Source organism: Lagopus muta, chromosome 8 (genome assembly GCF_023343835.1).
Source record: "Lagopus muta isolate bLagMut1 chromosome 8, bLagMut1 primary, whole genome shotgun sequence".
NCBI lineage: Eukaryota > Metazoa > Chordata > Aves > Galliformes > Phasianidae > Lagopus > Lagopus muta.
The window spans coordinates 17042567-17067610 of record NC_064440.1 but is presented as its reverse complement, the minus strand read 5'-3'; the positions used below and the strand labels follow the sequence as shown (position 1 = coordinate 17067610).

At 37.1% G+C, this 25044-nt stretch overlaps 1 protein-coding gene across 8 annotated transcripts in view; it reads right to left on the bottom strand.

Moving 5' to 3' along the window:
* LOC125696695 (sodium channel protein type 2 subunit alpha) overlaps positions 1–19290 on the bottom strand; it is a 73470-nt gene extending 54180 nt beyond the window's left edge. For 7 of the 8 annotated variants that reach the window (XM_048952726.1, XM_048952724.1, XM_048952725.1 and 4 more), the window contains exons 1-2: positions 19011–19290; positions 994–1313 (exon numbers count right to left, since the gene is read on the bottom strand). In XM_048952726.1, the coding sequence (XP_048808683.1) occupies positions 994–1260 (267 nt within the window). In that variant the 5' untranslated portion in view covers positions 1261–1313; positions 19011–19290. Of the gene's footprint in view, positions 1–993; positions 1314–2784; positions 2835–19010 lie in introns of those variants that run through there. The other variant, XM_048952721.1, reaches the window with a different exon arrangement.
* Positions 19291–25044: the final 5754 nt, after the last annotated feature.

Genomic DNA, 25044 nt, shown 5'->3' with positions numbered 1-25044 from the left:
AAATATTTAAATTATTATTATTTTTTGCTTAATTCAGTTTTTCTTTTTCCTAAAAATTCTTCCATGTTTACTGATAGTACAAAAATAATACAAAAAATGTTATGCCAAAAGCTGAAGGAATGGAATTCTGGAGGAAACCCATGGCCAGATGGGTAACAGTCTACAGTTTAGCACTATTGTGTTTGGCCACACAGTTGTTGCTGGGTTTTACCGTGTGTGTTCTTATTTTTTGTATTCTTACTTTTTCCTCTCTTTTTTTTTTTTTTTTTTTTTTTTAATGAACATGTCTATAAGGTATATTTAAAACTACATAAGACTTTCTGGACACTACAAGAAGAATTTCTACCTTCTCTTCATTTATTTGCCTCTGTCAAACACTTCCTTTGTTGGTGTTTCAATCAACGAGGAACATAAATGTGGATATGAAAAATTTCTCACCCAGAGTATCTAAGTTCCAAGTTCTCTACTGAACGGACTGAATGAAAATGAAACACCTTCAACATATCCTGAGAAATTACTTTTCCATACTTTCATATCCTTTATGCATATCCAAGAGAATGCAGCCTAAGCCTTCCATGTGACAATGAAGAAAGTCAGGGAGAAGGTGTCTAGCTGCCTTTGAGATGAACTCCAAAATGATCTGCTACTCACATGTCTTATAGAACAACTGATGAAAAAATAGCATGCTGAAGATAGCCCTTGTGCTACTTTTTCAATAGTTTTCCTGTGAATAAAACACTGAAAGCTACAAATTTTAACAAAATGCCAAATATATTAAAATAAACCTGAATCCACTTCTACCCACAGACTGGATTCCACCAACTTGAATTTCTAACTTCTGTTCTTACAATTGAGATTTCTGCCAAAGAAAGAAATCAGAATATAATGGCAAACAAAGACTTGATCCCTAACAGTGGAAATGCTAAGCCTGCCAAGAGAGTCTGCTGTACTTTCATCTTCTTTCAGTTTCACAGAAAGATACAATACACTCACTTTTTTATTGATGTAATATGGGTCCAGGTCTTCCAAGGGCTCAGATACCATTCCTGGAGGTATATCGCCGTAAATAAATGGCAGGGTCTTTCCTGCCTCCAAGTCGCTGTTTGGCTTTGGGCCATCTTCATCATCATCATCTTTGCGTTCTTGTTTGGATTTTTTAGCTTTTTCTTCATTGATACGTTGTTCAATAGCTGCAAGTGATTCTCTTGTGAAATAGCGGAAGCTGTCAGGTCCTGGTGGTACCAGCACTGACTGTGCCATCTTTTCATCCTGCACCTCTTAATTACTGTTTAGCCTCCCTCATAAAAAAAGCGCTAAAAATATAAACACACACACACACAAAATTAGGGCAACATAAATAGTCACATACAATGCAAAAGAATATACCTGCACAGAAACTTCTGTGGGACATCTTCCTTAAATACAGTAATTATCAACCAAGAGGAAGTTGCTTTTTTCATTTGCTTTTATTTCAGAATAAACCATTTTCCTTTGCAGCTTGCCTGTTGGTGGTAACATTTAATTTAAAATTTTATTAATACTTTTCAAGGTAGTTTGGCATAAACAAAACAAAACAAAAAATGTATAAAAATGTCACATGTAATACAATAACATCTTTTCTTTTTCAAGGGTAATGAATAAAATAGAAGATATTTTTCCAGCACATTCACTGTGAGGCATGAGCAGTTCTGAACTGTTTACAGATCAGTGTTGAGGAGTTAGAATGCAGTCAGTTCACATCTTTATTATCCTGCTTAAGCTGCACCTTGAACCAACCATCCCTCTAGCTAAAAGGACCAAAAATGACTCTTAGAATCCACTACTGGCGCTTAGGGCCAGAGGGCTCAGTTGAAAGCAACATGAGATGCTCCTTCTGTTCAGGTACAAATATGCTGCCTTTGCAGAGCTGCCAGCTCAGGAAACAAGGAATCAGGCACAAGCACCTGTATTCCGATCCCCTGCCTGGCAACACATTGTGCACTGGAAGAATTGCTGAATTAAACAAAAACTGTATTCAATCATTAGATAACGCACTTTTAGGACTGATACCATACAAAATGTACAGTAACATTTTTAACTTTCCACTAACAAGGGCAGAACATTTTTTCTTAATAGCTCCAGACAGCTCAGTTAAAAAGAACAAATGAAAAATATTCCTAATGCAAACACTTCAATCTGAAATCATAAACACTACCTCGGCTGTAGCCTTCCATTATTTTTCTCAAGTCCTTATCCTAAGTAAGCACATTAAAAATCCAGCAAATGCAATAAAAAAGTAACTTCAATATAAGTAAGTCAATATATCCAAGAAATGATTATCAAATTAAAATAATGCAACAGTTAAAATACAATCTGAATAATCCTATTTTACTCTTTTCCTAAATATACACATTCCTGCACAGCAGCAACAAATTCGGATTTTGGAAGCCTGCTAAATAAACCGCAGCACAATGCTTTCCCCTCCTTTTCATCCATATGCATATGGCTCTTTACACCTACACAGACATCCACACACATCCCAACTTCTCCCTACAAACAACCCCTTCCATTTCAGGCAAAAGCACCTGGGGCATTCTGTCATGGATGGTCTGTAGCAAATTGCTGCAAGAACAATACACAGACTGGCAGCAGCACAAGGGTTAATTAGGAAAATGCAAGTGGTCCTGCTGCAGAATCCTGCCAGATTTTATTGTTAATCACAAACATTTTTAAAAGGCATAATTCTGTCTTAATACTGCTGGAAACAATTAAAAATTCATTACCAGTGTAGAATCTTGCACTTACTGGGTTTGGAATGGCACCCAGGAACACTGCAGCTAAATTCCATCATGTCTTTTCCTTTTTTTTTTTTTTTCTTCTTCTTTTTTTTTTTTTTTTTTTTTTTTTTTTTTTTTTTTTTTTTAAGTCTCCTACAGACCACACCTAACTTCCTGCTGAAGGATCTTGGTTATTGAAGTCAACCCCGGCATTTCCTGGGAGCCTACTAGGTGTTGTAACTCTTTCTGCCACTAGATGGTAGTGATGTACATCCAGAAATTCGTGTCAGAAATGGCAAAGAATTTTTTGCACACTCAAGCACTTGCTTAAACTGAGACTCCACGACTAAAATACATGACTTTATATAACCAGCCAGGTCTCAGGATACTCACAAATTCTTTTGAATATAAAGCAGCTACTGCTGTTGAGACGATAGCTGTTAAAACTGAAAGGTGACACCGAAAAGAAAGTAGGAGGGATAGCAAAAAGAGAAATAGGAAAATGGAGGCTGCACAGTGTACAACAAAGGCAGTTGCTGAGTCTCTCTGCAGTCTGGCTTATTTTAAATTAAAGCTTTTATTTTTTAAAACACATTTATACAATATGTTTAATGTTTAATCTAGGAAACTCAGCAATGCAAGGGAAGGACTGAAGTTTTTAATGCTCACTGCAGTAGTGAATTCCTGTACAGCAACTGCCATCCATTAGCAGGAAGCAAGCTGCAATCACCAAGGAGCAAGGAGCACTCCCAGATGGCAAACCAAGGAGATACCATTCCTGGCCCTGCAGCACCTAAATGCCATTTTGCTTCTTGTCTCTCTCACCCTTTCTCTGTATTTTCTACATTTACAGATTTTCAATCTTCTTTCTCCTGCTGCAGTAATCTCACTTTTTTTATCCTCTCTTTCTCAGCACCAGAAATACTCTGCCCTTCCCTCCTACTCCCAGCCATATCCAAATCTCTTTCAAACTTCTTGAGCAACACATTCCTGTAGCTATAGATTCAGACCTGCAAGCAGCCAGTTACTTCTGTCCCTCAGCCACCTCCTTTCCTTGCGCTGTGAAAAGGATTAAGGAAGCTGAGGAAAGTAATAAAAAGCAAAGGGTCACTATGAAGTGAGAAAGGAAAATACAGAAGGTTAAAAGAGGCCATTTCTGTGGCTTTTAAGAGAGGACAAGAAAGAGAAGGACAAATACCAAGATGATTCTTTGGCAATTGTGGCAAGAGAAAAAAAACAGTCTGACTGGACCAAAAGAGAGTTTTCAAAAGTTTGAAGCAATTAAGAACAAATACACCAAACAAGAAATATATTTTAGTTGAGAACTATTGAGAACTATTGAAGAACTATTGATTTGGTTTTGAATCATTTAGACATTACAGAATATTTAAAGATAATATTAAAAGTGCTTTTTAAATGAAAATTATTCTGATGGAGTTTTGTAATTTTATAAATGATTCCACGAAATCAATAGAAATTTTGCAAACATTTCTTTGTAACCAATTTTTTTTAATTTTTTTTTTTTTTTTTTTTTTTGCTAAAAAGCTTTGCATGAAAACTTCTGGCTGGTTTTAATTAGTATTGTGGTTTACTTGAAGCAGCTCTGCAGTCTCAAAATAAAAGAATTAAGAGACAGCACAGATTCACAGGAGTAAAAGATCTAACTACAAAAGGATGCTTATTATTTACAGATGTAATTTGTACATACGTTTGTACAGCTGCTTAAGAAAATAAACCAAGTACCTGAAAAGCGTGGCTAATTCACACAATATAGGAAAGGAACTTTGCTCTGTTGTGACTGTTACTCCATGCTAAATTTTCTTATTAGCCGGATCGTATGTTTCTTATTGCATGGACCAGAAATTACATGAGACATTGGTTTGATTTCCACAAGTGCTATACTATCTAGATAAACAGAATTAGGAAAAACAGTGAACAGTAAAGACAAAAAGAAAATATCCCAGTACTTGGCCTGTCTGTGGTCTTGCTAGAGTGAAAGGTGAAAAGAACAAGAATTTCAGAGACACAGATACAATACTGTCTTTGCCATCTTTGCAAAAATATATGTACTTCTAAAGAGGACAGTGCAGTTGTACATCTAGAGAAATTAGTAACAATCATTAAAATACAGTCATCAGATGCTATGTAGCTATATTGTGATAGATAAAATTAATAGAGATAGAGATAATGATCAAATCAAATCGTAAGTATCAATAAAATATAACTTACATTTAAAAATTCTTGTTCAAGCACATCAAAAACTACCTCAAATATAAACATGGAACAATGACAATTCTGATAACAGGTAGCTTCTGACTGCAGTGTCGCTTCCAGCCTGCAGCCATGAATGTACCTTAGGATTAATTCTGACACCAGTGGTATCCATGTTCCCACTTTTATGGCATGTAGTGGTCTGTGTCCTCTCTTCTACTCATTCAGGAAAGCACTGATGGCCCATATAAAGGGCAGAGTTGAAGAAATGTTGTGTGTTCCATGTAAACAAATTTCACATGAAGGTCAATTATATTTGACAGCACAAAGCTGAGAAACTTCTGAGTCTTTTTCTGGATGTCTAGGAGCCATTCATCTACAGACAATCTTGATTAATAAAATAAAATGGAAAACAATAACCAGCCTCTCCTCAGAAAAATTAATTGTGTTTGTTCAGTGTAAAGGCTGAGCATTAAAATGCACAAGTGGCAACTTGCCATCATTCTGTGGCTCTGTTATCTTTTTACTCTCAGTTCTTTCCAGCTGTGTGTTCCTGTAGTCTCATAAATTGTCCTTAAGTGCATGCCTTTTCATTTAAAGATCTGAATTTCATCTCGTCCCAGTAATGCCAGTCATCAAGCTCATCTTGTCTTTTCTGCTTAACAGCTTGATCCTTCTTTAACAATGCCTTGTAACTTTGTGACTGGAACAAATTACATTGGCATATCTCCACTTTCTTTGATGAAACAATTAATAGAAAGATTAAATAGAATTTTTGCCAAAAATGTATTGGTAACCAGCAACTTTAACCAAAGCGTAGTGTACTATGGTATTTGCTGTAGCGTTCAAAATAGATTCTAAGAACATTAATCTTGCAAAGAGAGCCAAAGAGGGACATTGGGAAGAGGTATTGTTCTTCTTGTAAATACTACACATTTAATCATGTGCACTGAACCTAAAGAAATTCCTGGCACTTCTTCTCTCATGCTACTTAAAATATTTCTTCTCTTTTTATCTGGCACATAGGTACAGAGGTGGTGGGGTTGAAGTGAAGCAAGAGAGATTTGTTAGGAAAACCTTTTGCCAGTGCCAACAGAGAAAGGGAGCAGACTTGCCTCAATCATTCAAGGGCTTTGAGAAAGGTCAAGTCTTGTAAAAAGATGCTATAAGAAAGATCAGCAGTAAGTGTGAGATTTATAGCAAACTCATCGGATGAGAATCTGGAAACTTGTAACAAACCCTTAATGTTTAAGGATTGTGTTTAAATGCTGTTTTTTAATGTTTTGTGCTGCTCCATCTGCTACAATTCTTCCCTGGCCTCAAGGAAGCAAAAGCTTGTTATTTACATACTGGAGATGCAGAAAAGAATGGGGTTTTGACTGCACTCATTGAGAGTTTTTCAAGAGTAAATGGGATGCAGGGCAGAAGAAAGTCCCATCGTGTGCAGGAAAACTACAAAGGAATTCTTTAAAGAGGAAGATTAGTTCTTTGGGAAGCATTCATGAGGAATAAGAGAGATCTGCCACCAGATTTAGTCACCTTCTTCTCCAGCTAGTTTTCTTCCTTTTCTCCTAAACTGATGAGAAGAAATTAAGACAAACAAGTTTAAAAGAGCCATTCCATAGTCCAGACTCTTGTTTGCACCTTGCACCACTGCTATTCCTAGATATGAGCAAAATAAACTCTGGAAAATGTTGTTGCATCTCAAAGGGCTACAGCACTTTTGGATGCTACAGCACTCCACGACACTGCATGAAGGATTGTATAATATTTGAATGCCCTGTCTGAAGTGGGCAGGTTTACAGCTAGTGTAGTATCTCAGTTGAGATTCATGGTCACCCTGCTTCACTGCTGAAATTAGCATACAACATATAAAATCAATTTTCCTGTTCTTGAGGTCTGTGTGTTTCATACTGTGGTACTCTGAATGTTCAGTAATCAGAGCTCTGACAGAGGTCTCTTTGTAGAGTATGCGTGTACTGAATGGTAAGATACAAACAGTTTGTGTTTCTACATAACAGTTTCTTCCAAATGGCTTTTAGAAGAGTTATATAAAGCTTCCTACACATTGTCCAACATTTTGAATGGACATGCAATTAGCAAATCACCTGTGAAATGCAGTTTCAGAAATAAACTTAAGCCAGTGTGAGATGGTGCAGTCAGTAGGGACAGCTCCATTCTCCATCCACTCTTATTCCGGTCATTTCGCACTGTGCTGGCTTTGATACTTCTACAGCTATGCATTTGAGTCAGATCAGACCCATCTGACCGAAAACTATGAGTGATCATTTTTCAGCCAGATCAAAGAGCTGACTCATTATACTATGGGAAAGAAGTTAAGAGGCTCACTTTTGGAGTACAAAAGACTAGCTGATTGTCTACAACATCATCCAAATTTTAGTGCTTTTCCTAATTATGAAGCACAACATGGTTTAAGGTTCCACAGTACAAACAGGTCTTCACTGCTTGAGCTCTAGAGATAAACAGAGCTCTAACAATTCTACAGTCCGCAAATATAAACACAGATCCCACACTTGGTTTAGAACCCTGTGTAGGCAGGAGAGGAAAGCAAAAAGGTTCATTGGAATGCCCAAATGCTAGAGATCACATCAGGCTAGTGTACTGTTACAACAGCTCCAGGACTGCTCTTCCAAGGTCCTCTGCCCCTCAGCATAGACCATATGTTAAGACAACACTTTATGCAAAATGTGTGGCAAGGAATCTAATATGAAAACAGATATACAAAGACCTCTATTGGGAAACTTTGGAGGTTCCTTCAAATCAATTTTCTCACAGTTTTTAAAAAGGTTAAAAGTTTAAAAAGTTATCTCAGGGTACTGCTCACAGGACTAAAGCAAGATGCACTTCAAGGAGATATGAAAAATATATTGGTTAAAGTAAATTCATCAGTATCTTACTGCTTTTGACTAATTATTGTGAGTCAATAACTGACAGTAACTATTCATCCGCAGCAAACAGCAATGTGGGAGAAAAGTACTGCAAGAACATTCACCAAATCCCTGGTGAGGCTGATGGAGTGACTAAGGCCACTCAGCCATCCAGCTGAGTTGGGCCTTTAATCAGATCAATCTTTGTCCCAATATCTGTTGGGAGAAACTTGTTCCCACAAGAATATTCTTGTGTAAGTGTCAGGCTACAGATATATCCATTTTTAGTGTGTTTGTGTGGGGAGAGTGACTACACAATTCAGAGATGCAGTGATAACAGAAGGCCCATATGTATGGGATGAGCTAGAGATTTCCAGATGCCTGAATAGGAGAGTGCTGATGCTGTTAATAAAACATGCTGTGATTTTGATTCTGACTACAACTCTTCGTTTAACGTTCCCAGTATGGGCATTATGTAAAGATGCTTAGAACGAGATCCTCATTAATCTTAACTTACAGTGTGGATACAGAAAATGCAATCATATATAATGTATGTGCTTTAGCACAGAACACACCAGTTTTACCGACTTTAGCACCCCCATAACAACCATCTGGCAATTCCGGACAAGCAATAGAAGTCGTGCTTCTGTCGGCGCGGGCCGAGGATGGCGGGCTCAGCACCCTCCATCTCAGTGACCGGCTGCCAACACCGAGTGGCAAAGCGGCGCGGGCAGGCGGGAGGCTCTCACAGGACGCAGCCCCGCAATGGCGGCAATGTTGGGCCGGGAGCGGGGGCCGCCGCACGGCGCGGCGCGAAGGGAGAGAGAGGAGGGGTTGCCTAGCAACCAGCTGGCGGCTGCGGCACCGCGATGCGGCCTGGCAGGCGGCGCTGCGCTACACTGCGCCCGGGTGCGGCGGCGCCGCCCGAATGCGGGGGCTGCGGGGGCTGCAGTGCTGCAGGCAGGGCCGGTCCACGCGGGCCGGGCCCGACGGGCGCCCTCGCTCCGCGAAGCTCGTTCTGCTGCGCATTGCGGGGGGTGCGGCTTGCAGCCGTGCTGCGTGCAGAGCCGTCCGCCAGTGCCTCTCGTCCGCATGGGTGTGTTTTAGGGAGGAAATGGAGGCTGCGAAACCATAGAAACGGGCTTAGGGAGTTGAGGGCGGGGAAGCTGTTACGTGATCTCCGCATTTAAAAGAAGTTATCCTTGTTTCGAGCTGCCGGTTTGTCTGGACTAAAAAAAATCACCTCCACCGATCCAGCCCGAGCTTAGGTTTTGTGTACATGAGGGAGCATCGGGCAGCACAGATCTCAGCTGAAACTTCTCAACATGAACAGGAGGATCCCATCCGATATGGTGCATTCTGTAAACAGACCCGCAGCTGCAAAGCGAGGTTGCTAACAACAAGCACAACGGCCTCTCGAGGACCTTGTTTCCAAAACCAAATCTCGATCGACACCAGAAGCCCCACCCAGGGGCCCCAGCAGTTCCTTAGATTACACAGGTGTCTTCCCTGAGGGGCCGTGCGGGCGCTGCCGGGCTCCTGCATCCCTCCGGCAGCGCTGAGGGCTCCCGCAGGAGTGACGCAGCCTGAGGGCAGCGCAGCTCCCCGCCCATGCCTGCACACAGCAGGCTGCCGCGGGGCGCGTTGCAGCAGCGCTGCTCACCGCTCCCCTATGTGCCCGGTGCGAAGCGTCCCTGAACCGAGCAAGGCAGGAAAAAAAGGACAAATCCCATTGTCCTCACTAGATTCCATTTGCCACTGGAAGGGAATAGCTGGCTTTGTATCAGGGATGTGCTGGTTCAAGTGAGCCAGGACCAAAACGAGCTTCTGTGATTCTGGAAAACAAGTCCTAGGCAAGGTCCTGTATTTATGTGTTAATATTCTTTTAGCCTTACAGTGGCTTATGGGTTAGCAGTTGGAACTTTATCCTTAGGGATATGGAGCAGATGGGCCCAGACCATCTAGTAGTTATGGGCTAAGATGGTTCATGGTAATTACACACAGAACTGGCAGTACTGTGTACAGAAGAGGTGCCTGACCAGTCCCGTTTGCCTTTTTCTCCCTCTCCTACCAACTGTTTGATTATGCCAAATTCACATTAGACATCTAGCTTAAGGTGAGGCAAGTTGTGCCCCAGAAGAGTCTGTTTCTTCGTACTGACTGTAAAGGGTGGGAGATTAGATGAATCCTCAGTACTGTGATATGATGGCAATTCACTCAAATCACACTTTTCATCGCAGGTGGCTACAAACTGTAACTCCAATTTCCTCAATATAAAGACTGCTTCTAGTCAGTGTCCTACAGCTTCGCATTGCCACTAACATTTTTTTTCACCTGATTTTTTAAATACGGAGTATTTAGAACAATCCTTGTATTTCCACACCTCTTAATTAAACAACACACACTTATGCTTCATCTTTTAACATTATTTTCACTATAAAGAATCACTTGTGATTTGGGAAGCAGAATGATGTATAAAAACATAAAGAATTTGCCTACTGATACACAATAACAGAGGCAAGGTGAGAGCTGAATATTCCTGTTGTAGTACTTAAAATACATACTGATTGCAATAATTATAAAGTTATGATTTATTACAGCTCTGCTAGCTGTCCAAAACGTCTCTACAGATGAATGTTTTTTAAATGAAGATGTCAGCAGTCTGAGGCACGTAATGGTGGATGTAAACTCAAAATCTGGCAACCAAAAGGGAAAAAAATACACCAAAAAGCATAAAATGAGATTCCATGATGAATATTATGGTTGGCAACATGTATAGAACAGAGCTGCATTGTTATATAGCATTTGCCAGACCATCATACAGGAACCAGCAGAAAACCTTACAGCTGTAACTTCATTCCCTACCACCTCTCATGCAAAGGAAGAGAGAAGGCATTATCGCTACTCCCTTGTGACCTGACCAGCATGTTTGTTTCTCTGGGTAATGAAAAGCTCAGTCAGATATATAACATTAGGAAGCATTAAACAACTCTCTATTAAATTTAGAGGTTTTTTTTTTTAATCTGAAAGGAAACTGAGTGGTTAATTGGCCCACAATTAAATAGAAATGCCATTAAAAAAAAACTGAAACAGCTTGCCAGGCTCAGTTTCTTCTTGCCTCTTATACTTTCATGATAATCTAACAATGATATCAAGATATTAATTGAGAATATTATGAACATTTAAAAAATATCTTTACAGATCAAGCTATCCTGAAGGACAAAGTGCATATGGCAGATATATGCACAGAAGTAAGAGCAAAAAGGTGATACTGCTGTTCCACCAAGGAACTTGAAAGGTCTGGGAGAACAACACAGATGTATAGATGTGAGATCAGAGGGGATAATGAGGAGTGTTTATTCTGACATTCTGCATAGTATGGCTAATAGCAGTCCCTTGGTTTAATGTCAACATTGGCTGGAAAATAAGTTTTTAGAATACCAAATTCATGAGATTCTTTTTGTAAGTTACCTAACAGCAAAATATTGCAGTAAAACACACACATTTTTTCAAATCTTGCTTTTTCTGTGCATATCTGAAACAATTTGAGGACACATTTTAATATTGCTTTGGATTGCATGCTAACTTACTTTTACATTTTTTGCAGGCTTTAACTCATTATGTAAAAAAAAAAAAAGAAAGAAAAAAAAAAAAAACAAAATAAAACCATAAATACATATTTAGATATCAATACCCAGGAAAGTGAATTTAAAAGTTCTCCTTAAGAATGTGCCAGAAATGGAAAACAGTTTTATTATGTATCTGCCCAAAATTAATCTATTCTGGCTCCAGACTTTTTTTTCATGAGAGGGAAAAACCTCATGGAAAAAAAAAAAAAAAAAAAAAAAGAGAGATTCAACATCTGTAACATCCAACATCTAGTTATTCTCTGATAAAAACTGATTTCAAGGCAGCTAAAAAAGAAGCGAGGAGGGCTCGCTCATTATGATCTGACTTTATGAGGAAAAGAAGGACTGCCTAGGACAATCTACAAAACTCGTAGACTAAAATACAGCTGTCCATTTACTCCAGAATCATTTCTTAACTGTAAATTTTTTTTGATCTTGTTGTTGTTATCTTTGAATAAAGCAAGGGAGCAGATGTTGGAAATCTCCTCATGAGAGTTTTTCATTTGTCACTATGCTTAAGCCAGGAAAGCAGGTTCCAATTAGAGGCAACACAAGAGATCCCCAAAGAGTTCTCACACATGCTCCTTCCTCACAGCATCACCTGCTACCTGGAGGTATACCTCTGCCAAGAGATCTTCCCACTGGAGCCATGCACATTGCACTGCTCATCACCATATAGGGAAAATGAATACACATCTCAGTATTTGGTTCACAATGTTTTTTTCCTCCTCATATGTACTAAATTTGTGTTCCTTCCATATTTATTTTTCTTTATACCACATCTCTGATCTCTACAATCAATTGCTTTCACAACTAACAATCTCTTTTCTCATCTTTTCCTTGGATTCCCACAGGATATTTCCTTTTCTTATCATGGTATCAGAAGTGATCACCCATTTTCACAATATTTACTCAAGTTCACTCAATTGGATCATTTCTACCATCTTTTTCACTAAGTGCACGATTTTGAGAATGTGTGAATCCTTTAACTAATTTGGAAGTGAGATCAATAGTGAGAAAATCAATGTAGTTCCTTTTCCAGTGGTGGAGAATGCTTCTAGGTTACCAGCCTCTGCCACTCCACAGGGCAAGATATCAGCATGAGTAATAGCATCTAAGCGTTCTATATAGTATTAGAGGTCACTATCTTCAAACCTGTAGACTTACACTCATTTTTAATTTTTTTTTTTTTTCCTTAGGGATGCTGGTGGAGTAGAGTAACATTCAGTCTGTATGAAGGCTAACATGCCTTCAGTTTGGCTTAGAGGGCAAAAGCTTTGCTTCACATCAAAGATCATTTAATTCCTAAGAACTAGAGCTGGCAAAAGCACAAATATCTTTTTACAGTCACAAATGTTGTAAAAGCCTGTGGAGTGCTTTAAATGTTAACTCTACCCAAAAATACAGTATTGTAAAAGCAAAATCATCTGAAACAATAACTTTTGAAAATGTTCTGTGACGGTTGCATATGTTCATTCTACAAAAATACAAAAGCAAACTGGTTGCAAGATGTAAAATATTATTCTGCTGAAAAGTGACTCTCAGAAACGTGGTCCAGAAACATACAGTCTATTGCTTAATAATAAAATTGATTTCCCTAATAACTCTAAGATTTCCATCTTACCATTGCTGCTGATAGTGAAATTGGGAACTTTCCATTTTGTACATTACTATTAGAAATTCCACAAGCCAAATCAAAGTAAAATGGCAGCTCTTTCTGCGTCCCATTATTTTCTGAGTATATTCTCCTTCATTTGGGTAGTTTTTTTGTAGCAGTACTGCAGTACCTAGGAGGCACTTCTAGGTAATGACCATTCTACAAAATGGACACCTACTCCTGCACTGCAAAGTCGAACTTGTGCACATACATTTGCTGTTAAGATGTCTGTGCAGGCATCACCTCAATCTGGAAACAATCATGTAGTATTTGTCCCATGGCTACTTTCAGGTTAACACATCTACAGATGGAAGATTTTTTCATCCTGCCTGGTACCAGTACTTATCTTTTAGTTTCCATGGTTTCATTATTGACTCTCAGTGAATAGAAAACATATGGAGCTGGCATACTCTACAGATACACCTGTTAAGCTCTTGTAATACTGTAGCATAGTCCCTGTTACAACACCCTCTCCAGAAAGCTCTGGTAGAGAAAACTGATCTCACAGAGCTTTCTTTGTGTCCTGACAGTAGGATTTTCCACTGTTTTGCATTAGGTACAAATATCTATACCTGAAGAACATACCATAAGTATACTAAACAATTTTCTTTCTGTTGGAGACAGGCCATTAAATTTCAAATATCCTGGGCAGAGTTCTCTTTTCTTAATATTTGTGGTTGTAGAGAAATTTGTCATAAACTTCCCTGTAAGCACATAGTCTGTTCAGATATTTAGGCACTACTTCAGCCTTCTTTTTGTTGGTGCCTGTTTATGGAATTCATCTTCAAACAGAAAATTCAGACCACAGTGTTTTGAAAGGATTGTTCACACTTCTTCCTGACCTTGTTCTATCTGTATGCATTTCATGACATATTAAACTCCAACCACTTTTTTTCTCAAGATCAAAGACTGTCAATTTTGTCTCTGCATAAATCTGACACCATTTTGTATACATATGTGAAATCAGTGATTGAACCAAAACGAATGAGTCTAGAACACAGTGTATTGCTTTAGAGAACTTGAGTCAGACTCATTTCAGAGTGAGTCACTTGCATTTATCATCAAACAAAACCACATTGGGGTCAAAGTCTGCTGAGGATTTTGCAGTTACACCGAGGAAAGTGAGAAGTGGTTGGAACATTATAAAGAAGTATACATTAATAACATCCATTCAAATATGAAAACTGAGTTCCTGTTCCACTCTAAAAGTCTGCTGATAATAATTTAAATAAAGCCAAATTTGCACTGCTGTCTGAAGAATGACAACAGCAGATATGCAAATATTGTAGCTTTAATTAACTCAGCACCACTAAAATGAAAGGTATGGAGTGAAAGGCTAGGAGGCCAACTAAGTAAGCAAAACAATAAGCAGGTTTGCATAGTTCCATAAAACACATGCACTGCCTTCGAAACCACAGCACTGCCTCATGTAAATCTACACCTACTTCAGTCATGCTTTTTACTTCATGGTTGAGGTGTATCCAGTGTTTTTTTGGCTGGAATAGTCCATTTGACATCTAAAAATACTCAGAGACTGTACCATGCAACTCCATTTAAAACCAGACGAATAGCACCGTATGACAGAAAAGCAAGGCATTTTATATCACATGGCAGGATTGTGTTAAACCTTGCTATATGTTCAAAACTTGAACATCCATCATCCTGAAATGTTACAGGTTTGTCCAAATAGGGTAGCTTCATGATGCATGGAAGAACCATCATCTTTTTGAACACTACCCAGTTTCTTGATAGGGGAAGTCTGTGTTTTCACCAAACAATGGGAAGGACCTGTGAGGATCTCCAGCAACCAGTAAGAATTAGCTAGCATTAGCAAGTCAAAAGAACAATTTACCTGGCCAAAATCTGTTTCCACCCATGCTGAAGGGAAGCTAAGCAAAGAATTAAGAAGCAAGTGTGACGTACACAAAACCTCAAAAAAAAATCATATACAAAAAATTGCTAGAATTAAGACAGAGAAGTTTATAGAAATGTTATTGCTGATTTTTTTTTCATATATACTATGAGCAGAATTGATTAGAGATCTATTTGTTTAGTATTTTTCATTATGAGAATATCTTTCTAGTGCCTTCAGCTTTGCCAGAATTTAGTTGTTCAGGCTGGATTTGATTATGCGGTTGGCCTCATCCTAATTTCTTACTTTAATGATACTATAAATGGTGAAATACTTTCAATGAAGTTGGAAAGAAAAACTAAGCTTGATAGTGCAAATCCATGTAACATCATGATCTTTCTTAAGTCAGCTCACGGGTTTATGACAACAAAAGCTCCAACATCCAATAGAAAAAATATATTCAAGGATAGATAGCTTATATCTTTAAAAGTTTGAAAGCATTATTTCACTAATCTACGAGTTTAAAAAATCAAAAGGCAAGAGAAGTAAATCTATGGTATTTTTCTGTTTGCTTTAAATAGAAAAATTAAAACATTTTAATGATCATTTGCTCAGTATTGCTGGTAATACTGCAGTATTAGAATATTTTTCAAGAGAATTACTGAGCATTTTTGCTACAATCTCTTTACTCTGAATTTTTTCAAGCAGGCTGTTTCAGGGAGTATAAAAGTTTTCTTTTGTTGCTCCTGTTTAAATTTATTGAAATCTGGCCATTCAGCACTTCTCTAAAATAATTTATAGATGCTCAGAAAAAGCTTCTTAGCGGCTTGAAATAATACTTACAGAGCTTCCATGTGTTGGCTGTGTTTCTGCCTAGCATTAGCAGCCCCTTCAGAGCAACCGATAATCATAGCTGCTGAGGCATCAAATGCTGAAACTTAAGAGCAGAAGCAAAGCCCTTCTGCTGGGACCATGCCAGTAAAGAGCAGAAAGAGGAAGAAGCCTAACTGAAATAGGAGAGGATGAGAAGGAACAAGAAACTCAGAAGCAGAAATAAAAGAGCTAAAGTTGTGAGCTGGGAAACAATATGAATTTGAACTGAACAATATGAATATAGTTATAGAACATTTCTTTAAGTTGTCCACTTTGAGTATTTTGGTCCTAAACATTTACTGCATATCTCCCCCAAAATGCAGTGATTACAGAATTACTAATTTCCTCTTTTTTTTTTCTCCCCTCTTTCTTCTTCTCAGCCATTTTTATCTTTATGATAATCAGTGGTTCTCAACCTTATTTAACTGCAACATTAACAGCTCTTGGAAATCAGGTACATTATCATCTTTGCAAGACAAATGACAGAACAGGAGATTCAGGTCACCACTGACAGAGTTGCCTTTTAGCCAGTATTTCTCATGCTGGTAGTTGGCAGTGAGAGGAGGGAGTTTATCAAGAAATGGATTCTTGCAAGTGGCTTCAGGAAGGCTCTACAATGAAGGCCTCCAGGATCGCTGATGCCTGCGCAGCAAACTGGCCCAGCGGCTGGGTGGGCTTCAGCGGACAAAAGGCTGATCCCACTCCAGGGCAGCACAGGGCCAGGGCCTGCTACTGCAAACTCAAAGAAGGATCCACACTGTGCTGTGGAGAGGTTGATATGAGAGTGTGGGAGGTCTTAGAACAATGCAAGTAGCACAATAAAAATCTTGCTTGTGATTTTCAGGCTTCAGCTGAGAGCTACATGCGCAAGAAAGGGTTGCAGCTGCAGTCCTTGCTGTCCAGCTTAATTCACCGCTTAATTTCGTATCTTCTCTGTCCCCTTAAGATGAGTCTCAGAGCCCTCTCAGAACTGGAGCAGGCATGGACAGATTTGTGAACCAGTACCTGCTACAGCATGACTGAGCAAGCCAGGGCGTCACTTCTGCTAGGGCTGCAGCATGGGACTGGACTGTTGGGGAGATTTGATGTTTGTGTGGTACAGAGAACACCATGGTTAGAATGAGATGAAAAAAACCTAGCAGATATTTAAGCCTTTCTGTTGCATAAATTTCATAGAAGGTAAGTAGGGCCAGCTTTCCCTTGAGTCCACATTTGAAACATCTGACTTCAGCCTTAGCTTCTGGAAGGTATCAGGATCATACTTGGATACGATATGCCCATGTGTTCGCACTTCCCAAAGACCAATGTTCACAGTTATTATGCTCAAAGTCTGTAAGAATTCACCTTCAGTATTTTCCTCTAAGGCTTTTATCAACTCACTGGTTTTTAAAATATTTTTGAAATCTTTATCTGTAGCTTATCTTTGAGAATACATACTAGTTTGGCCTAGTAACTGAATCTTATGAACACTGTAAAATTTCTGTGATAAAGGAAGTTATTATCTCCTTGGTGATTGTTATAATTAAAAAAAAAACAAAAACAAAAAACCAACAGAACAGACCCAGGTACTTATCCACTTCCTAATATTAAGGCCATAAGCCTTCCCATTGACATGCATGTTTGTTGTTGAATTGGGGCCTGTATATATATATATATATATATATATAAGAGAATATCACTTATTTAGTGCATTTGTCACTGGCAGAAATTGCAGATGTGACTGTCTTTACTCAAGATCTATTCAAGATTGTATGATCGTTAACCACCTAATGAAGGTATCTTCAGACACTATGGCTGAGCCATACTCATATATACATAAATGTAAACACTGATCAGAAAAATGCAACTAAGCAGGCAATATGCATTGACTGCAAGAACACGTGAACCCTCTTAACATTTCACATAAACCTAAAGAATCATCTAAAGCTGAGGCAGCACCTAACATTCAAACCCCAAGAGTCACATTTTTGTTGCTTCACTTGTCACTTAAGAAATGCTTATCTTTATACAGGTGAATAAGTGGTTTTGCATAAGTACTTTCCTATTTACCTATAGACAGGTGAATAAGTGGTTTTATATAAGTGCTTTCCTATTCACCTCCAAACAATGGAAAGAGTAATGCATTTATTTTGATCACACATTTTTTTTCACTCACATGCTAGCTACCAAGCCCTTTTTTAAATCTCTGACACTGTAAATCAGTGCAGTTCTATGTTGTCTATTTTTTCCCGAATAAATGAATTATTGCTGCAATTAAGCGATTTTAAGAAAAAAATGCAGGTTTCAAAGAAAAATCAGGGGGTGCTGCATAAGCTTCCCACCTCCTGAGTCATTCTGCTGTCTCTCCTTGTGTGTATCATGCATCTTAAAAATAATGGATGAAAAATATTTCCTTTTCCATGCAATATGGAATGAAGCTATTTCATTAACAATTCATTCTTATGCACAAAACATTTTACAAAACAGAAACGTGTCTCATATGTTATTTACAGCAGTGCTAAACCATATTTAGACAGACAAGTCCTCCATTCTGTCTTCCATCAGGGAGAGGCTGTTTTGGGAGACGAGGGAGGGGAGAATCCCGCAAATCTCCTATACCCCACAGAAACAAAATGATGAATTTAGGAAGTCTAGAAAGCCTCTGCCTGAAGATGGTATAAAGAAGCAACAGCACATTTCTGCATTAAATCAGGATAGTTTTAAAACTGAGCAATCCTAGGGATGTATTAATGTGCTTTAGAATACGACTCCAATTTGTATCTTGGATATAGCATGAATATAACATCCAGTAGAAAAAGAAAACACTTGTAGATTATCACATCAAAACAACAAATTACCACAGTAGGGATGAAAAATAATGATTCAGAAGTAATTCTAATTTTAAGTATAAAATCTCAATAAAATATAGGACTGACCAGAGAACTCCAGAGAACAACACAATGTTTCATTTCTGTGGTGAGACCTAAATAAATTCTATGAAATATCCATGCAATTTCAAAGATGGCTATTGTTGCCTCTCCTCTTGCTGTATTAATATTAATTGAAAACTAGGTGTGGCACCACGAGAGAAAAATCTTGGTGCAAAACAACTGGAATGTATTGTCTAATAAATAAATTTTAAATTAAAATATCAAATTTTCTTACCTGATTAAGAGTGAATTACAAATCATGGCATAAGGAATATCTGTACACTTGTAGATGATAAGGCTCTTTACACTGCAGGTTCAGTTTCCTTGGCACAGAAGCTTGTAAACTCTTAATTTCACTGAAATGAAAAGGGAAAGAAATGAAGAAAGAACCTCCCCATCAAAACAACAAAGCAGCCTCTGCAGTATTCTGTAGTCTCTCCTCCTGCTTCCTGATCTGAGATTCACTCTGTGAATCCCAACATCGATCAGAAAATTGGTGTGGAGAAAAAAAGGGAGGGGGGGTTAAGGGGGAGGAAAAAAGGAGGCAGCATATTACGTGCTAGCTCCACCTACTGGCAAGGAAATGAGCTCAGCTGAATTTTTTACACCCTATCAAAACGACAGCATTTCAGTTTTAAATGGCATATTAGCCCTTGATTGCACAAGTTTAAAATGAAGTAACTAGGTCAGGACTAATAAATGCTTACACATTTTTTAAGAAATCATTTACGGTTTAGGCTGCAAAAGTTTTTATATTAGTGGAGTATGTATCTTTGCATCCGTACGTAAAGAATTGCAGAGAACTCGAGATTCTGCAAGGTATCAGTGCTTTATGATTTCTTTATATATGGGACGTTTGGAAATTAAAAAAAAAAAATCATTCTTCATTTGGAACCCCTGCAAAATAACAGAAGATGATTTCCTGCTTTTTTTTTTTTCTTCCTGTTGATTGTTAATTGTGCAAAATAAAAATTACATTTATATCTTTATTGAAAGCCAGAGAAGAAAAATTGTTATGTAAGTCAAAATGAAGGGCTTCTCAGATTTAGCCTGGGATAATATATTATTGCTCAGTAAAGAGTTAATATAGCGATCAGTTTTACTAATTTTGGTCTAAGGCTCTCTTCTATATTTTATAGCAGCCTGAAGATGCTCTGTAATATTCTTGATATTATCAGTCTAATATGCAAATTGGCTTCCCCGCTCCAGTTGTGTCTAGCCATGTTCTCCATGACAGCAAAGTTGGATTTACTATTACTGAAGTGCTGGGATGCTCTGTAGCTGTGTGTGTCTACTCTTCTAGTAATACAAATAAACAAACTGTCAGTTTGTCTACAATACCAAATTATTGTGTCATCCTATTTTATCTCTATTGCCTTCAAAGTTTTCTATCGTTTTGAGTTGCTCTAATACATCAAACGACTACCAGACATCTGCATGCAGAGCTGGCACGACGATTCTCAGTTTTGGAGGAAAATGGAAAATCTCATGCAAATGTGAGATACAGGAGAAGAAAAGAGTGCAGGAAGAGTTAATTAGGAATAGAGGATCTAGATGGAAAACAAACAAACAAAAAATAATTAGAATCCATGATTTAATTAATCACAAAAATCACTAACATGAACACAGGGAAGTTGCTGGAGAGACTGTCCCTTTCAGTAGCAACAGGTTAAACCATTTATCACAGTTCCCAAAAATCCCTGGAATACCAGTTCTTCAGGGAAGAGATCAGTTTCTATGCTTGTTCAATCCCTACAATAGAATCCGGGACTATCACAGAATCTGAAGTACCAAAATAGTTGGAGTAATGATTGTATGTCGTAGCGCCAATGTGTGAGAATGGACTGAGAATTTGACCGAGATTGTTAACTAAGCTCTATTCTGACCTTACAATAAAGAAAAACTACTTTAAAGTACTGTATCGTATATCAGATACTTTTCATAGCTTTAAAAAGGTCAGGGATTTCACTGAAAAGTACAGCTGTTATTCTTGTAGTTGCGCTTGAAGAAGTGGAGGGCTGAGTGCTGTCCTTGGTGCTGAGCTGCAGCTTTGCATTCGAAGTCCAGGACCCAAAACACACGTAACGTTATTTACTTTTGAATATACTTTGACAGCTTTTTATAGTTATGGAAATACTTATGAAGTTATTACGCGTTTATTTAGGCCTATTGCTAGCCTAAATTGGTTAAGTTGATGTTCTAAAGCCTATTTTGTGTCTTACTGAATGTACTTTTCATTGGAGTATGCAACATTAAAATTTCAGGTACTAATTGAATTTACTAATTTAACTTCATAAGCGATAAAATATTTTTCATTTCCAAAAAAATGAAAAATTTGAATTAAATATAAGAAATGAGATGAAGATTTTACAAGAGATTTGGAGATTGTAGTCTTTATTACTTATAGCAATGTTAATATATAATTATTAGCTGAGGTGTAACCATTCAGCAAAATGATTTATGGGTAGACAAATGCATTTCAGCACCCTTATAAATGCTATTTCTCTCTCCCAAACTCACTGAAACTTTTTTTCAAACAAACAAACAAACTGTAATTGTTATCCTTCTACAGATCACTTCTTTAATATGTAGATATCACAATTACATCTTAATGGTAAAGCTCATTGACAAAACTAGCTTTGCTTTTCTGTATTGTCTATGAAAAGCACAACAAAAATGAATTATGAAAATGTCTCACATATACCACAATAAAATGTTACTGTAAGTCAAAGATAAAAAAGTAAATAATAATAATAAATGAAAAAGTAATTTCTGAATTTAACAGTTTGGTTTTTTTTTAAGTTTACACTTGTGTGTAAAAACTGCAGTTGTTAGTGGCATAAATTTGCCCGTTACACTTGTGTGAAAAAAATAAAGCTTCTTCTACGAAAAATTCAGAAGAGTACTCTGAAAATCAATAAATGACATTAACTCTCTGAACTGATTCTAAATCTACTAACAGTCTCCAAAAACACCTATAAACATGGCTTAGTAATGTTTTAATTAATTACACTAATAGTAATTCTATGGGAATTAAAACCTATATCGATTGAACAAATCTCATTTTCTGACATTTTTAAAATAGTCTTAAAAGTGGAATAGCTAGAAGAATCTTTCTGCTTACTCAACCATGCTGATAAAGTTGGTTTCTACCAGAAATTTCTTTGCCTCTCAGAGCATGGCTAACAGCCATATGCATAAAAAATACTCATTTTATTAAACCACGCAAAAACATTTACCCAGAAGAGATGGAGCAAAAGGTCAAACTCCAGATTCCAAAGTACATAGGAATTAAGCCTCTGGTGCACTGCCAGTAGTTGTTCTGGCCAACAGACATTTATCACGTATTTTCACATATTTAGAACCCTTAAATTTCCATTTTGTTATCTTTATCCATAAATCTCTTAAACTCTAAACTCTAGGCCTATTCAGTAAATCACTAAGGTAGAAAGCAGGTCTGCAGAGTGAGGAGGTTCATGGTTTCTTTATCTGCCATCTTCTTAAAAGACATAAAATTAACTTCAATCAAAAGTTATCAGCCTTTGTTATCTAGTTCTGATTAAATCTCAAGTCTATCATTCCTGTCCTTAAAATTTGAGGGTCACTTTTTCAAATTACTTATGGAAGTGAAACTGAAATTTGGGACAATTCTAAGTATGAAGCATAATTTTATTACATTTTTTTCAGACATGAAATATTGGCATTTGAGGCATATTAGTGCATAGTACCATTTCATCTCCACCTAAGAAGAAACTAAGATTAGCTTTGGAAATTAAAATTTTCCTGAACATTTTCTGTGTAATGAAAACTATTTGATCTTCATGATTACTTTTGAAGAAGGCAATATTTTAGATCAGATTAGTAATATTTTCAAAAAGCCAGTCATTTCTTAGCTGCCTGAGGCTAGCATTGAATCACTTTTAGTGACCAATTGAGAACACAGATTTGAAAGGGAATATGCAACAGTTTTAAAAAATACATACCACTTCCACCTTTCGTGTCTGTGACATTCGTATGCCTATGGTGAGAAGCAATAAGGCATTAGCCTGTGCTGTCTTCACAGTTCAATGCACCAAGCATTCTGTATCTTCATCACTCTTGGATGAAAGCAGATCATGGTAAAATTATAATCCTTTAACTTGTTGGAGTTTTGGTTGGTTTTTTTTTTTCTTTTTTTCTTCTTCTTTTTTTTTTAATTATGTATCCCAGTGTAGTATGCTTTCCTAATTTAACTATAAAGGTACTATTTCAGTACCTTTCAGTACCTACTATTTTCAGATAATTACTAGGCATACTGTAAAATGCAGATAAACTTTCTAATGCAAAATCAACTTGGCAAGTGCATGATATTTAACATATTTAACATTTAACAGAGCAATTCTTCTAAGCATTCCAGCTTTAAAAGTCTAGGAAATAAATAAATCATAACTTGAGGTTTGCTTAACAAAAGCTCCCCTCTCTTCAAGTGATGATTACTTTTCATCTGACCAATTAAACCACATGACTCAGTAGCAATAAATGGAATGAAAACAGATGAATGCAATCTCTCTGTTTATAGGTGTCCTGGGAGAGCATTATTAGATTTTGTTACTGGCTCTGAGAGCACTACTGCACTTGTTGCTGAGGTATCATTTAATTCATTTGTCTATCTGAAATTCTATTTGTTTGCTTTGAAATTGCTCACCTGCATTTCATCTTTGTACATTTGTCTCATCATATAAATATATATGGAATTCTTTAGAAGATGGTCTATAACCTGTGAGTATATAGTGCCTAAAATAACTTCCCAGATGTGGCTTATTTTGTTAGACATTACAAGGAATATTAAAATACTTGAGACTTGTTCTCTACATTAGGGCTAGCTAACATAATTATTTTGTCCTAAGCCCCCTCTAAAGCCAGAAAATATTAGCTCTGTTCCTAAAGTGATTTATTACTCACAAACATACATGGTGTTTTTCATAATTTTTCATAATATTTTTTCATAATTTGGCCTATCTGTGAGTTTTACAAGTATATTATATATCAATTAAAAGAGGGGAATTTTTAATGAATTTGTTAGCATTTGTGACTCTACTGTGTTGAGCCAACATAGACAACAGATATTGTGTTCAATTAACAGTGTTTTTATTATTGTGATTTTAACAAGAGCACAGTATTCTGGAAGCACTTAGGCACATCTGGAAGGTGACTGGAGTGGTTATTCTGTTATTATTATTGTCATTACTATGTTATTCTAGTTATGCTTTGAGACTTTCTTTAGTTACTTTTTACTAAAACAGTGGAATTACTGGGATTGCATTGATTGAGGTCATTTGAGTATAGCCTTTTGTTACTTTTCTACAAGAATAGGAGGGCTCTGTTATATTATTATTATTAGTGACACTAATGTTGAAACGCTTTTATGTTATTGTTAAAGGCTACAATCATTACATAGTGCACTGCTGATCACACACCTTTATTATGATATTATTATGAACAACTTAAAGCAGATCATTTTTCAGGTAATGTGCTCTGTGATCTGTTGTCAAAAGCTTCACTTTAATAGTCAAAGGCTTAATTTACTATGAAGGCCTTCTACTGTTAAGTGATTCTACAGACGGAATCTTATTATTGGTGATACAGAGAAGACCTTGTTGAAGCATATCTTCAGCCTCCTCTTTATCCAAAGATCTGCAGTTCTACTCTATAGCATTCAATTGGCTTTTGTACTCTTTCCCAGTTTTGAAATTCCATGGGTGCAATCCACAAGGTCTTGAAGAAAAAGAAACAGTAAAAATTTGTCTATAAGCCTATCACTATTATCCTTAAATTTTAGAGATTTTTCCACTGCAGTTAAGTATATTACCTTCTCTATATTTTAGTTACTACCCTCAGTGGGAAGCAGATCTATATACAGATTCTTGAAAAATGCAAATTATTAGCTCTAAAGTGACTATCAGGTCCAAGGCTTGAAAACATGTATTAGTTATCTAACATAAATTTTATTAAAATCAATCTTTCTGATTTTCACTCTAGTGAAAATAAAGAAGTGGAAGGTTGAAAGATACATTTACACTATTATATCGACCAGTGTTTAACTTAATATCACTTAGCCATATACTGCAGTTTAGTTCATTTTCAAAGGCAGGTATGTAGTTAAAGGAACAGATAGCTGGACAAACGCATTGTGCCTTTAAGTGTGTTAATTTGACAGATGATGAATATCACGATGTATAGTTCATAAAAGTGCCTGAGAACTACCAATTAGAATTATTGCCCAAAAATAA